Consider the following 13,822-nt stretch of genomic DNA (forward strand, 5'->3'; position numbering starts at 1 on the left):
TACTCTTAAAGTATTGCTATCTATTCTTTTAAATGAATACATTTAAAATAACAGACTTTAATAAGAAATTTTTTTTTTTTTTGCAGTTTTTGGCTGGGGCTGGGTATGAACCCACCACCTCCAGCATATGGGGCCAGCACCCTACTCCTTTGAGCCACAGTTCTTAATCCTCCAACTTTCAAGATCTCTTCATTTTATCATACAGATTATACTTGATTAAGAAATGGAAGCTATGTCAAAAGTATGCTTTCCAACATAAGGAAAACATTTAAAAAATATTAATTTCTAATAATAGTCTATATAGTCTATGTTTCAGCATCATACCTTCCTGTTACTGAAGACCAAAGAGAGCATTAATTCCATCACTGCAACTATGCACTCCACTATCTTTGTGTTTTATGCTCCCCTGTAGCATCATATTTGAGTCTATTAAATTTTAGGAGCTGAATTAAGCAAATATAGCACGACTAAAATCAGTACTTTAGAAAGAAGAGATCACAGATTTTATCAAATCACATTAACAGTAATGAGAAATCTCTATTGCCCACATGTGGAATTTACAGATACTTCCTGAGTGCCTGTCACATGGCAAACCCTGTCTACACACCATATTCAGAGCATTTTATAAATGGAGTTCTTGGGACGCTTACATGGCCAATAAGGATGCACATTCTAACACATAAAACACAAGGAATACGAAATACCTGAAGAGCCGTAAGGATATTTGCTAAGGCTTGTCCGTAGGTGTCGTGACAATGAACAGCAAGAGCCCCCGGTGGGAGTTCTTTCATTACACTCTCCAACATTCTCTTCATGCTCCCTGGGGTTCCCACTCCGATGGTGTCTCCCAGAGAGATCTCATAACAGCCCATGCTGTACAATCTCTTAGACACCTGTTGAGAAAGGTGAAGACCTGGTAAAACAATGGAAATGAACAGACTCAAACCCCTTGTTCTTCAGCCAACATCAGGTAGATGAAAAAAATAAAATAAAATCACGACTAAGGTCAATTATGTCAACGAAAATCATATACTTCCATTTTATTTTCTGCTCCTTCCCTTGCTCACCATATTCGAAGTATTATACAAGACTTTGAATAATACAATTACCTTTTACTAATATTCGAGTTTATCTTAGAGTCGTATCTGTCTGTCTGTCTATCTATCTGTTCCAATTATAAGGTACAACTTCAATTTTGAGAACCTCACCTTAATCAAACAAATGTTACAGATTTACTTTGGAATTAATATATCTCAGGTCATTTAAGTCCAGAGATATCAATACTTTTGACCTTAGGCTACACAGGTTTGAAATACAATGGCCCACTTATACAAGAATTTTTTAAATAAATATTATGCAAACATTTTTAAAGGTGTGCAACAATCTGAAAAATCTTACAAAAAAATGTAGCCTAGAATTAGACAAAATTAAGGAAAAGGTATGCCATGAATGCGTAAAATGTATGTAGATACCAGGCCATGTCACCATTTACTACCATAAAATATATACAAGCCTGTTATAAAAAGTTAAAATGTGTCAAAATATGTGCAAACAAGCACAGACTTTTCATGGCACCATTTCAGTCAAGAGAAATGTAAATAAGCATAAATATGTAGCATTCGATCCTAACTCCATAAAATTAACTGTAATACACACTGCACTACTGGAATAGCTTCATCCCCACATCTGTTGATATTGTAGTAAGCTTAAGTTTTGAGAGTATGCACTTAAAATGCCATGTGATGCTAAATTGCGTATCACAGTAAAAAGTGATCTCTTGAGGTTCTCATATATTTTTCATTGTGTTTAATGTAATGCCATAAACTTTGAATGACACCATGAGACCTATACTAAGTGCCACTAGTGATGTTGGAACTGGTCCCAAGAAGCAGAGAAAAGGCATGACATTATAAGAAAAGTTGCATTGCTTGATATATATCATACATCAGCAGTCCCCAACCTTTTTGGCAGCAGGGGCTGGATTCATGGAGATAATTTTTCCATGGACAGGGAGGAGGTGGAAGCGAGGCATTAGATTCTCACGAGGAAGATTCAACCTGGAACCCCTACTTGCACAGTGTACTATGAGGTCCACACTCCTTTGAGAATCTAATGCCTCAGCTAATGTGATGGGAAACAGAACCCAGGCAGTGATGTGAGCCCCGGGTGGGGGGGGCTATAAACCCAGATGAAGCTGTGCTAGCTCTCCCCCCTCACCTTCTGCTGTCTGGTCCAGTCCCTAACAGACCATAGACCCATACTGGTCTGCAGCCCAGGGCTTGGGAACTGTAGCCAGACACTGAGGTCCGCAGCAGTGGCTGCCTGCTATTTCAAGATCAATGAATATGGAATAAGGAACATTGTTAAACAAGAAAAAAAAAAAAACACTCATTTTTTTATCAAAAGATCCCAAAGCAACAGATACAGTAGAGAGACAGGCACACTTATACTCTGTTGGTGGGACTGCAAACGAGCCCAACCTCTATGCAAAGTAGTCTGGAGGCACCTCCAAGAGCTAAAAGTTAACCTACTACATGATTCAGCAATCCTGGAAATCATGGTATTTACCCAAAGAATACAGATCTATTTTATCAAAAAGACACTTGCATTCGAATGTCTACTGTGGAAAAAGTCACAAAGATGTGAAATTAACCCAAGTGCCCATTAATACAGGAGTGGATTAATAAAACATGGTGTATGGTGCCATGAAGCACTACGCAGCCATACAATAATGGCCATTCATACCTTTTACAACAATCTTGTTGGAACCAGAGACCATTCTCCTGAGTGAAGTCCCACAAAAATGGAAAAACAAACACAACGTGTACTAACTATTCAACTGGAACTCAACAATCACCATTCATGGGCGCCTATGGAAGCAGAACTCAATGGAAATCAGGCAGGTGGAGGGGAGAGGAAGGAATAGGTAAAATCATACCTAATGGGACGGTGCACTCTAGCTGGGTGAGGGGCACATTTGTAACTTATCTCAAACTGTACAAAAGCAATTCATGTAGCTAAAGCATTTGTCAACCCATACTATTCTGAAATTTAAGGGGGGGAAAGGGAAGGAAAGGGAAGGAAGGGAAGCTATCACTGCAGCTATAAAAATCTTGTACTTTTTACAAAATGTAAAATACATATTAATTGACTATTTATGTTTTTATAAGACTTCCAGTTAACAGTAGATTATTCGTAGTTAAGATTTTGGGGAATCAACATTTATACTCAGATTTTGAACTATGTGGAAGTTTGGGGTCCTTTAACCCCCTTTGTTCAATTATGTCAAGTTCAGCTCTGTCACTACATGGCTTTGCAATTGATAGAATCAAAATATTTCAAGCCTAATTTTTCTGATAAACAGAGGCACTTGGGTGAGATAAACTACAAGGCCTATTCAAGCTGAATAACTAATGTTCCTTTGGAAGACCAATGTGAATTTGCATATCGACAGCAGGCATTTAGACAAAGACATGGGTTCTGGAATCAGAGAGGCCTGGGTTTAAATCTCAACTTCCTCTAATGCTACTCATGTCCTATACTGGCCAGAGATTAATACACTGAAACCTCAGTCTCTAATCTGTAAAGCACAGATCACAAAACACCCTCATTGAGCGTAGTTTCTTTGTTTAAAAAAATTATGATAATAAAAATAATGTTAACATGACATGTTTGGTTGTGAAAATGAGAATGAATAGAAGTCATTTTAGACACAATCTGGCACCGAGTATTCATTCATTCATTCAATATCTACTTCTCTGGTTCCTATTTAATACAAGGCACTGTGCTAGGTGCTGAGATATAATGGGAAAACAAATGTTGACATGCTCAGGCTCTCATGGATTCCAAAGTCGAGGGAACACAGACCTTAGCCAGTCTCACAGGGGAATGCATAAGTAGAAGCTAAAATAAGAATTTGAAACAAAGAGGAATCTAACAGCATGTAGCAAAATAAACTGACCTACATCTTCCAGGCAGCAAGAGATAAAATGAGCACTAATTTGTTGAAAAGGGTGAGGAAGACGGATCTAAGAAAAATGCTCCAGGAAAAGGGACAGGTGCAAATGGTAACTTCCAGGCAGCTGACATATCCACTGCCAAGAGCCTTCCAGAGGGAGAGAAAGTCAATTGCAAAGGACGATGTGAGGAGAAAGCAGAAACAGAGGTGGGATGTGAGACTTGAACAGTTTGAAATCGTACTCTCAGAGAGAAGAGAGGGAGCTGACCACAAAATGGATCCGAATAGCACGAGTGGTCCTTTTGCTTTAAGGTTCCTGGTCATGAAATCACCACGGTGCTTCCATTCTGCCTGTTCCAGGACTCCTCAGCAGGACGTCAGGCTTGGGGCAGTGCTGGAGAACCCCAGCAAGGTGGGGTTCATCTGTGGTTGGTGTGGAGCAAAAGGAAGAGAACCTAGAATTCTGGTGTTAGGCAAGGTGGGTCCAGGTCTTGTGGGGTCTTGTGGGGCCTGAATTTGCACTCCTTAGGAGGTATTCTTTAAGAAAAAAATATAATAAAGAATGGAAGAGAAGGACTAAAACATCAAAGCTTCATTTTCCATAATATGTCTGCCTCCATCCCACGGTCTTGTTTAAATAATAAATGACAGGATATTTCTCATTTCAAAAATCTGCAGTGAGAAATTCAAATGAATGCATTAAAGACGAAAGCCTGCAGCTGACCTGTAAGCTCATCCTGCCCCAGTGTGGGCTTTCTAATAACGCCATCTTCACCACTTCAGTACCACGGTACTAGTTTTGTCAAAATTAACAACCTTAAAAAAAAAAAAAAAACAGCAATATACTATATATACAACTAATACAACTTATGTACACATGAATTTCTGAGACAATCTAATTACAATCTCAAAGATAGAGTACTTTGTGCTTTTGGTATACATTATTGTAATAATCAATGATAAGAAGTAGAAAATAAACATCAATAATAAAGTTCTGGTTGACTACAATCTTTTGCTGTAAAACAGCTCTGGAATAACAGCAACTTAATCCGAGCAGTAACACCTCCAACATCACAAAACACCAAAAATAACGAAGCCGTGTGTACCTTGAGTGCCAAAGTACTCAGAGAAAAAGGAGGGACGCTACCTAAGCAACCGAGATGAAGTTTAAATGCGTGCACGCTAACTTAAACACTCTTTGGGACGGATTCTTTAAGAAAAGACTATACAATTGTGAATGTGAATTAATGATAGAATCTTGCGAGGCTGCCAGGCAAGTGAAGACGACCAAATCTAAGCTTCTATGCTCCGCCATTCTTCTAGAAAGCAGAAAACTCACTCACTGTGTTATAGCCGCATAAAAACAAAACAGATGTTTTTATTCCCTCCATCTCTGATCACCCAAGTGGTAAGACTCACTAACTGTCTTCTAACTGTGAAAGTTACAGTCACCATGTAAGCCTTTAGTGTTAAAAGGAAACTATTAGTTAAGTGATCCAACATGTCTTCAGGGATTCTATCTTGTTCTACAGCTCTCCTTAGTCTTTGTTATGCAGATATAATCAAAGTAAGAAAAATAGCACACTTTTTAACATATTCATAACATGCATCATTTTACCATAAACCAATAAGGCCGGAGATGTAGCTTACTTCTGTCACTTTTTGTGGAGTAATGCTTCCTTCATATGGACAGCCCAGGGCGCAAGACACATACCTAAATTAAAAATACAGAGTTTTATAAATATGTATAGGGTGGAGAGGCAATTTCCTAATTTCTATTTTGTAAAAATAAAGAATTAGCCAAAAATGCATCACGAAAATTGACTAGCACTATTCCTTCATGATTATTTTATACTTCTACCAAATAAAAACCATCTTGGAAAATTTTCAATTCACACACATTTTTATCTTTCTAATAATTACAAGTTAATATATGTTATTTCACGGCAGATGGGAATACAATAATAAGTGATCATCTTGTGAATTTTTTTATACTATAGCAACGTAGTAGCACTAAAGACGGAATATACCCAGTGAAATATGTGGTTTTAGTTAAATATATTCCACTGTTAAACATCCAGGTCTTTGAAAAGAGAAAGAGAGATAGAGAGAAAGAGAGAGAGAGAGAGAATGCAGAAAACTTACTAAATTTCTCTCTTTCATCCCATCTGGATGTTTTGGCCTCATTTAGACACAGTCATCAATCACACAAAACTCCTAGACCTGGGCATAACCTCAGAGTGCACCTTATTGATTTCTCATGGGTTTATCTAAATCATTCAAAACAGAAGAGCATCTAGTGTATTTTAAAAGTCTCCGAATAAAGACATTCTACAAGCTTCTTCAGCAACTCACTCTAATATAAAATCAAACCTTTCCTGCAAAGACAATGATCCTTCCATTTTAAATGATTAAGCTTTAGGAAAAGCCTGTTTTAGCGATTTTCAGCTCAACACCAATCCCGTTTTATTAAACTTTCCTCAGAGAGTTTTACAATACTTACATTAAAATAATGCATCATATGTCTGCTGGTTAGGAATGAAGCAAGCCACATGAGGGAGAGAGGAATGAATGGTGGGGAGTGAGACTGGAGATCCAGTCTGTTGGGCCAAAATGTGAAAGGCTTTAGATAGCAGAGCCTTTGAATGCCATGCCAAGGAGTCTGGACTTTGAGATCACTCAGAATTATTTTGAAGCACTCAAAATTATTAGGTAGGGCAGTGACAAGATCAGATTTGTTTCCCAGAAATATAATTCCATGGGAACACTGGAAATAGTTGCCAAAAAAAAAAAAAAAAAAAATATGCAGGAAAAAAAAAAAAGAAACACAAAAGAAAATAATATTTCCTTGATTCTAAGATGCTATTGCCAGGAAGATACACTATGAATTTCATAACAGCCTTTGAAGTAGAAAAATAAAATACATATCCAGTGATTCAGTATATATCCATTGATTCTAAGATGGAACCAAATTAGGTTACAGAAATCATAAATGTATTAAAATATAAATACAAGTCACATTTGGTATCAAAATAAATAAGTCATTCCATAATCCATTCAAGTAGTTATGAGGACAGGGAAGGTAAACATCAGACAAATTCAAGTGAAATTTGAAAGTTAGGCTTGCTAGGAAACCCATCTTCCTGCTCTCACACTTACTGTAACCTAAGATTATTGGTTAGATAATCTGCCTAAATTTAATCACGATGTGTGAAAAGAAAATGTTCTTTTGTGGCTAAGAATGGATAAAGAGAAAAAATTCTTACTATACATCATGCAGTGATTACAGCAACACGCTATAAATAGGAGCACACTGTTTCTAAACACAGCACATCTACATGTGAGTAAACAGAAGATCCAGGGCATCCATTTCCACTCTAGCTCTAAATGTGACAGACAAAACAAACGTAAGCCACCAAATACAAAAGAAAACGAGCTAATCACTCCCTCATCCTCAGATTCCCACTTGACTACAGCTACCCCCTGATTGTCAGAACCTTAGCTCTCTATACGGGCATCTTCATTTACTCAAAGTTATCCTCGACCCTTCCAAGTTTATGGTTTCCCAGTCTCACAACCTGGGTTGCACTTCCTTGACCTAGTCACACATGGGGCCACTTTCTCCAAGGTGAAGGTGATGGATCTCACTACTGTACTTTAACTCTCCAAGTAGGGTGTTGGCCCACTAAGTCCCATAGGCCAAATCCCGCCCACTACTATTTTGTGAATAACATTTTGTTGGAACACAGCCATGGTCCATCTCTTTACATACTATTTATTGGGGCTTTTTTATTATAACAGCAGAGTTCAGTAGCTGCAAGAGACCATCTGACCCTAACACCTAAAATATTACAGTCTGGGTCTTTCTAGAAAAAGCAGGCCAACACTTGCCCAAAAAGTTAAGCCACTTTTCCTGAGTATGAAGGATGCTTCCGCCATCCTGAAAAGGAGCTGCCCTCTGCGTTGCCAAGTGACTAAAACCAGATTCTGGACTTCTGCCTTTCCCTAATAATCTATTATAGTGGTTCTCAACCTTGGCTGCAGAGAAGAATCAGACTGCGAGCTTAATAAATAAAAGCTGATGCGTAGGACACCCTTTATACCAATTAAAGCAGAAACTCGGGGAATGGAATCTGACTGCCAATATATATTTTTTTAATTTTTAAAGTTCTATTAATCTGCCAACGTTGAAAATTTGTCAACTATTCACAATATTGGTCCACCCAGATTGACATATTGATTCCTTTGCGCAAATAGTGATGTGACACAGACCCACCAGTGCCTCATTTCAGGAATGTCTCACTACTGTGTCACAAGATTTTTATTCATCTTTGACTGACTGGAGATTAAATTCACACAGACCTATGCCAAATAATTTTCTGCTTTTCTGAAGCCCCAAGTTCCAACTTCTCTATTTCTTTTTATTCTTTCTTTTAAGTGTTAGGGAATCATTGAGGGTACAATAAGCCAGGTTATACTGTTTGCGTTTGCTGAGTGAAGTTCCTCTATTAATCGTGTCCTGCCCCTAAGAGGTGTGTCACACACTGCGGCCCCCCACACCCCTCCATCTTTCCCTCTCTCTCCTCCTCCATTCTTTCTCTCCCCACCCTGTACTAGTATCAATTGTCCTCATATCAGAATTGAGTACATTGGATTCTTGCTTATCCATTCTTGTGATGCTTTACTAAGAAGAATGTATTTCAACTCCATCCAAATTAATACAAAAGATGTGTCACCATCCTTTTTAGTGGCTGTATAGTATTCCATGGTATACATATTCCATAGATTGTTAATCCATCCCTGGATTGGTGGGCATTTAGGTTGTTTCTACAATTTGGCAATTGTCAACTGAGATGAAATCAACAATCTAGTACAAATGTCTTTATGATAAAATGATTTTTTTTCTTCTGATTAGATGCCCAATAATGGGAGTGCAGGATCAAATGGGAGGTCTAGTTTGAGTTCTTTGACGATTCTCAATACTTCTTTCCAAAAGGGTCTTATTAGTTTGCAGTAACACCAGTAGTGTAAAAATGTTCCCTCCTCTCCACAACCATGCCAGCAGCTGCAGCTTTGAGTCTTTGTGATGTGGGCTATTCTCACTGGGATTAGATGATATCTCAGTGTGGTTTTAATTTGCATTTCTCTGATAATTCAGACTGATAAACATTTTTTCATATGTTTGTTAGCCATTCATCTGTCTTCTTTAGAGAAGGTTCTATTCATCTCACTTGCCCATTGATATAGGGGATTGTTGGCTTTTTTTATTGTTGCTTAATTTGAATTCTCTGTAGATTCTAGTTGTCAAGCTTTGTCCAATTGATATGCAATATCCTTTCCCATTCTGATGGTTGTTTATTTGCTTTGGTTGTTGTCTCCTTATCTGTACAGAAGCTTTTCAGTTTAATTAACTCCCACTTTTAAATTTGTGTTGTTGTAATTGCCATGGAAGTCTTCTTTATAAAATCTTTCCCCAGGCCGATATCTTCAAGTATCTTCCCTACACTTTATTCAAGTATCTTTTTCAAAATTTGGGAAAAAATAATTCTTTGTTTTGTACGGAACCAGAGAAAAACCATATAGCTAAGGCAATTCTAGTAATAAAAACAAGGCTGGGTCATTAGCCTACCAGAATGTAGGCTGTACTACAAAGGCCATATTGATCAAAACAGCATGGTATTGGCACAAAAATAAAGACATAGACATCTGGAGTCGAATAGAAAGCCATGAGATGAAACTAAAAATCTTACAGCCACCTGATCTTTGATAAACCAAACAATAACATACCCTGGGGGAAAGAATCCCTATTCAGCAAATGCTCCTGGGAGATTTGGATAACCATGTATAAAAGACTGAAACCAGACCTATAACTTTCTCCCTCACTAAAATTGATTCAAAATGGATAAAAGATATAAATCTAAGGCATGAATCAATAAAATTGATTTCTTTTATCATCTCATTCCTTACTTCCAGTTCAATCATCTTTTGACTGAATTGAATCCTTTAGTAGATCCATCAAGAAGGATTTATGGTAGAATTTTGCAGGCTATTTTATCTGAAAATGGTTTTATTTTGCCTTCGTTTTTGAGTAATAGTTTTGGTATAGAATTCTATGTTGATAGTCATCAGGTATTTTAAACACAATATTTCACAGAGGGTCTTAGATCTTGTTGATGAGAATTTTACTATTAATCATAATTTTTATATAGTAATCTGATTTTTTTGCTATTGTTTTTAGGATTGTCTCTAAAAAATACTAATATTAGTATTATATTATTAATAATGTAATGACTATATTAATAATACTAATATAAATATTAGTATTAGTAACTAAGACATATTTTACTATTAGGTATTTCAAGACTTGCTCTATCTCTCCAATATTAACAACAATTCTTTTCTCAAGGTACCAGCTCTTCAAACATATTTCCCATATCTATTTTTTCTGTTTTTGCCATCTGGAAATTCTATGAGACATTTTTTATTAACTTCACTTTCAAGATTTCTTTCTTCTTTCTTTTTATTTTTTAATTAAATCTTTACTGTATACATATACAGTTTGAAATATTTTCATCCAACTGGTTAACATAGCCTTCATGGCATTTTCTTAGTTATTGTGTTAAGACATTTATATTCTACATTTACTAAGTTTCACATGTACCCTTGTAAGATGCACCGCAGGTGTGGTCCCACTAATTACCCTTCCTCCACCCACCCTCCCCTCTCCTCTCCCCTCCCTCTCCCCCTGGAACATATTCTTCTTAGCGAAGTATCTCAAGAATGGACGAAAAAGTACCCAATGTACTCAGTCCTACTATGAAACTAATTTATGGCTTTCATATGAAAGCTATAACCCAATTATGACTTTTAAGATTTCTATTCTAGACTTCATTCTTGTAATTTTCTCAAATTCTTCTCCAGGTTACTATTTCCTCCTTCAACTGCATGTAATCTCATGTCCAATAAATATACTAATTCTTCTATTTTAATAAATCTATTTTTATTTACATAAATGTTTCTTTTTGTAAAATCCTCATTTTTTTTTGTAAAGCCATACTTTTTCATTATATTCTTCCTTTGCTCCTATTAAAAGTTTTCAGCAGTTAATTTCCAATCTCCTTTTCAGATTGTTTCTGTACCTTCTTTTCTAAGTTCTACCATTTCCTCTTTACCTTTGTTTATTTTCTCTTAAGGTAATTTATTTCCCTATGTGGCTAATACTTTTTATTGTGAATGCCTTTTCACGGTGATTTTAGTTTCTGTAGAAGTTTCATGAGAGTCTTGAATTATTTAAATGTCCCTATTAAGGGATCTGATTGCTTTCTGCCCTTACTCTATGGAATTTTCCATTTCCTCAACAAATTTTTACCTTAATTTCTAAATTTAGATTTCCACAATATTCATGCGTCATAAATCTACAATCCATAATTGTACCTGGCATAGGTTCCAGTGACTTTGCCTTGGCAAGGAGGTTCTGCCAGACTTCCAGAAACACTCAGTTCCAATCCATGCACTAGCAAGATATCTATCTTTTCTCATTGACATTCAAATTCCATTTCCATGCCACTAAAGATTGTATCTGGGATAGATTCCCTCATATGCTATGTGGTATCAACCTGCATGATTACCACATTTTCTTGAGGAAACCTGGGGACTTTCTCTTCTTCTTTGAGTTTGGCAATATGTTTTAAAAGCTGTTATATTTATGTGTTTGTAACAGGAATAGGAAAGGTGGGTTATGAGTCAGCTCAATACCCCACAGTCTCTCTCTCCCACCCTTGTGCAGGTAACTCTAGGATCACCCGAGAGCTCCTAAGGAACATTACAAATTGATTGCTAGATGCATTCCCATAGCATGTTAAGCTACGTATGTCTGGCTCAACACTTCTTCCCTTACACAAACTTGTTTCCCTTGCATTTGCCATTTTTAAAAATGATATAGTTATTTTCGGGGTCATTCCTGCTAAAACACTTGATTCAAGAACACATTCAGTAACCAAGGTTAGCTAAGCCCTCCCCTACAGCCTCCATGGTGGTGACCTCTGCCAGCAGCAGCCTGCGAGTACACAGAGCCCCTGAGAGCCCCCTCCTGTGTCTTCTCCTTGCTTCCAGTCTCCTGTTACCCAATTTTACATCCATTTCTAATCTCAAAATCATATTCTTACAGCATGGATCTGATTGCATATCTTTTCACTTTGAAAATCTTTAATGGCTCGTCATTTTCTACCAAATAAATTGGCATTCAAGTTCACCAATTTGTGAGACTCAATCTAATTTTCTACCTTTCTTTGACCATATCCACTCAAAAACCTTTATTCCAATAAAAGTAAACTTCTTTTTATTACCCGAACATATCTTGACATTTCACTATGTCTCACAATGACTTTGCTTGTTTCTGCCCTGCCTGAAAGGCCATTATTTTGGCCTTAATTAAGGAGAGCCCCAAAGTGCAAGAGTACGTGTGCTGGAAATTCAGATATGCGAAAAAGAAGCTAGAAAGTAAGTGAAAAGGTGAAAGGTCTTAACTTAATCAGGAAAAAAATCATATCCTGAGGAGGCTAACCTCTATGGTCAGAATATGAATCATCTATCCATGAAATAGAGAGGAAGGAGAACAAAATTCATAATAGTCTTGCTGCTGCATCTCAACAACTGCAAAATTTATGGCCACAGAGCATGGTAAACTCTTAGAAGGATAGAAAAGGCATTAAATTAGTGTGTGAACTTGAAACGTGCTCTGAGGGAGGACAAAAGGTTTCACCAGAAATCACTGAGCCTATACTAAGACTTAGTAAGGGATCCCCTGAAACCAGTGAGGCCAAGCAATTTAGTACAAGTAAAGGGTATTTATAAAGATCCAGGAATAGGATTGTACAGAAAAGTATTAAAATTACTAGGGAGGCTGCATCTGATAATTAAACTTTTTTTAGAGGTATATATATATATATATATACACGAAAAAAGTATATATAAGGTTCAGTACTATCCACAGTTTCAGGCATCCCCTGTAGACGGTGGAATGTATCTCTACCAGGTAAGGAGAGACCACTGTAAAATCCCTTGGGACAATTCTAACAAGGCCCTGAGTAGCAAACTCTCTGCTTCCCCCAGGCCTCAGATTAGACCCATTTCAATATCTAGATACGCTCATAATGATCCATACCAGACATTGCTTGGTGTTCAAATTACAGTAATTTGTGAGACAGTCTTTCTTCTTACATAGCGTAACTGTGTACTCAATAGTCTCCTTTTGCTCTTTTCTCACCAAGTCAAACCAATGCTTAATAGATTTTTCCTCATAGCTCTGGGGTTAAAGCACTGTCTTCCCTCCACCCAAGTGCGAGTTCTCAAAGTTTTAATAATCCGTTTAAACATTGGAGACCTAAGACTGTTCCCATTGGGCAGCGTGTTCTCCCGTGTTCAATGGGACAGCCATTTGACTACATGGCTACAATATATTGTATTTCACTTTTAAAATGTCAATAGCATTCCTATGGGGGGGGATAATCCAAAAACAAAGCTTCAGTGATAAATTCAGCTGTAAGAAGCTCAATCAATCTTGCCTTTTGTGATCTGGTTCTAACACTTAACTCATAATGTTTCCTTGGCCGGCCTACTCAAAATGTCTAGCATTCAGGTAATTTGTCTGTAGAGTTGATTGATGAGTTCAGAAGTAAAAATATGCAGAGGACCAGCCAAGAGAGATGACTGGTGAAAAGGGGATTCTTGAGATCTTTAATCTGGGAAACCCAATATTACACAGCCCTTCTCCAGCTCTAGTACTCCATTTACGGGACCTGCGTAACCTTGTTTAATCCAAATGTCTCTACCTTTCGAATCGTGAATTCTCCCCACTGCCACCCT

The 13,822-nt window shown here is 37.2% G+C and overlaps 1 protein-coding gene across 3 annotated transcripts in view; it reads right to left on the reverse strand.

Annotated features, from left to right (window-relative positions):
• HMGCLL1 (3-hydroxymethyl-3-methylglutaryl-CoA lyase like 1) overlaps positions 1-13,822 on the reverse strand; it is a 141,329-nt gene that overhangs the window by 60,110 nt on the left and 67,397 nt on the right. For 2 of the 3 annotated variants that reach the window (XM_003789657.2, XM_003789656.1), the window contains 2 exons: positions 5,609-5,672; positions 705-893 (listed from right to left, as the gene is read on the reverse strand). In XM_003789657.2, coding sequence (XP_003789705.1) covers positions 705-893; positions 5,609-5,672 — 253 coding nt within the window. The remainder of the gene's footprint in view (positions 1-704; positions 894-5,608; positions 5,673-13,822) is intronic. The other variant, XM_012805063.1, reaches the window with a different exon arrangement.

Source organism: Otolemur garnettii, unplaced genomic scaffold, assembly GCF_000181295.1.
Source record: "Otolemur garnettii isolate 467f Iridium unplaced genomic scaffold, OtoGar3 scaffold00035, whole genome shotgun sequence".
NCBI lineage: Eukaryota > Metazoa > Chordata > Mammalia > Primates > Galagidae > Otolemur > Otolemur garnettii.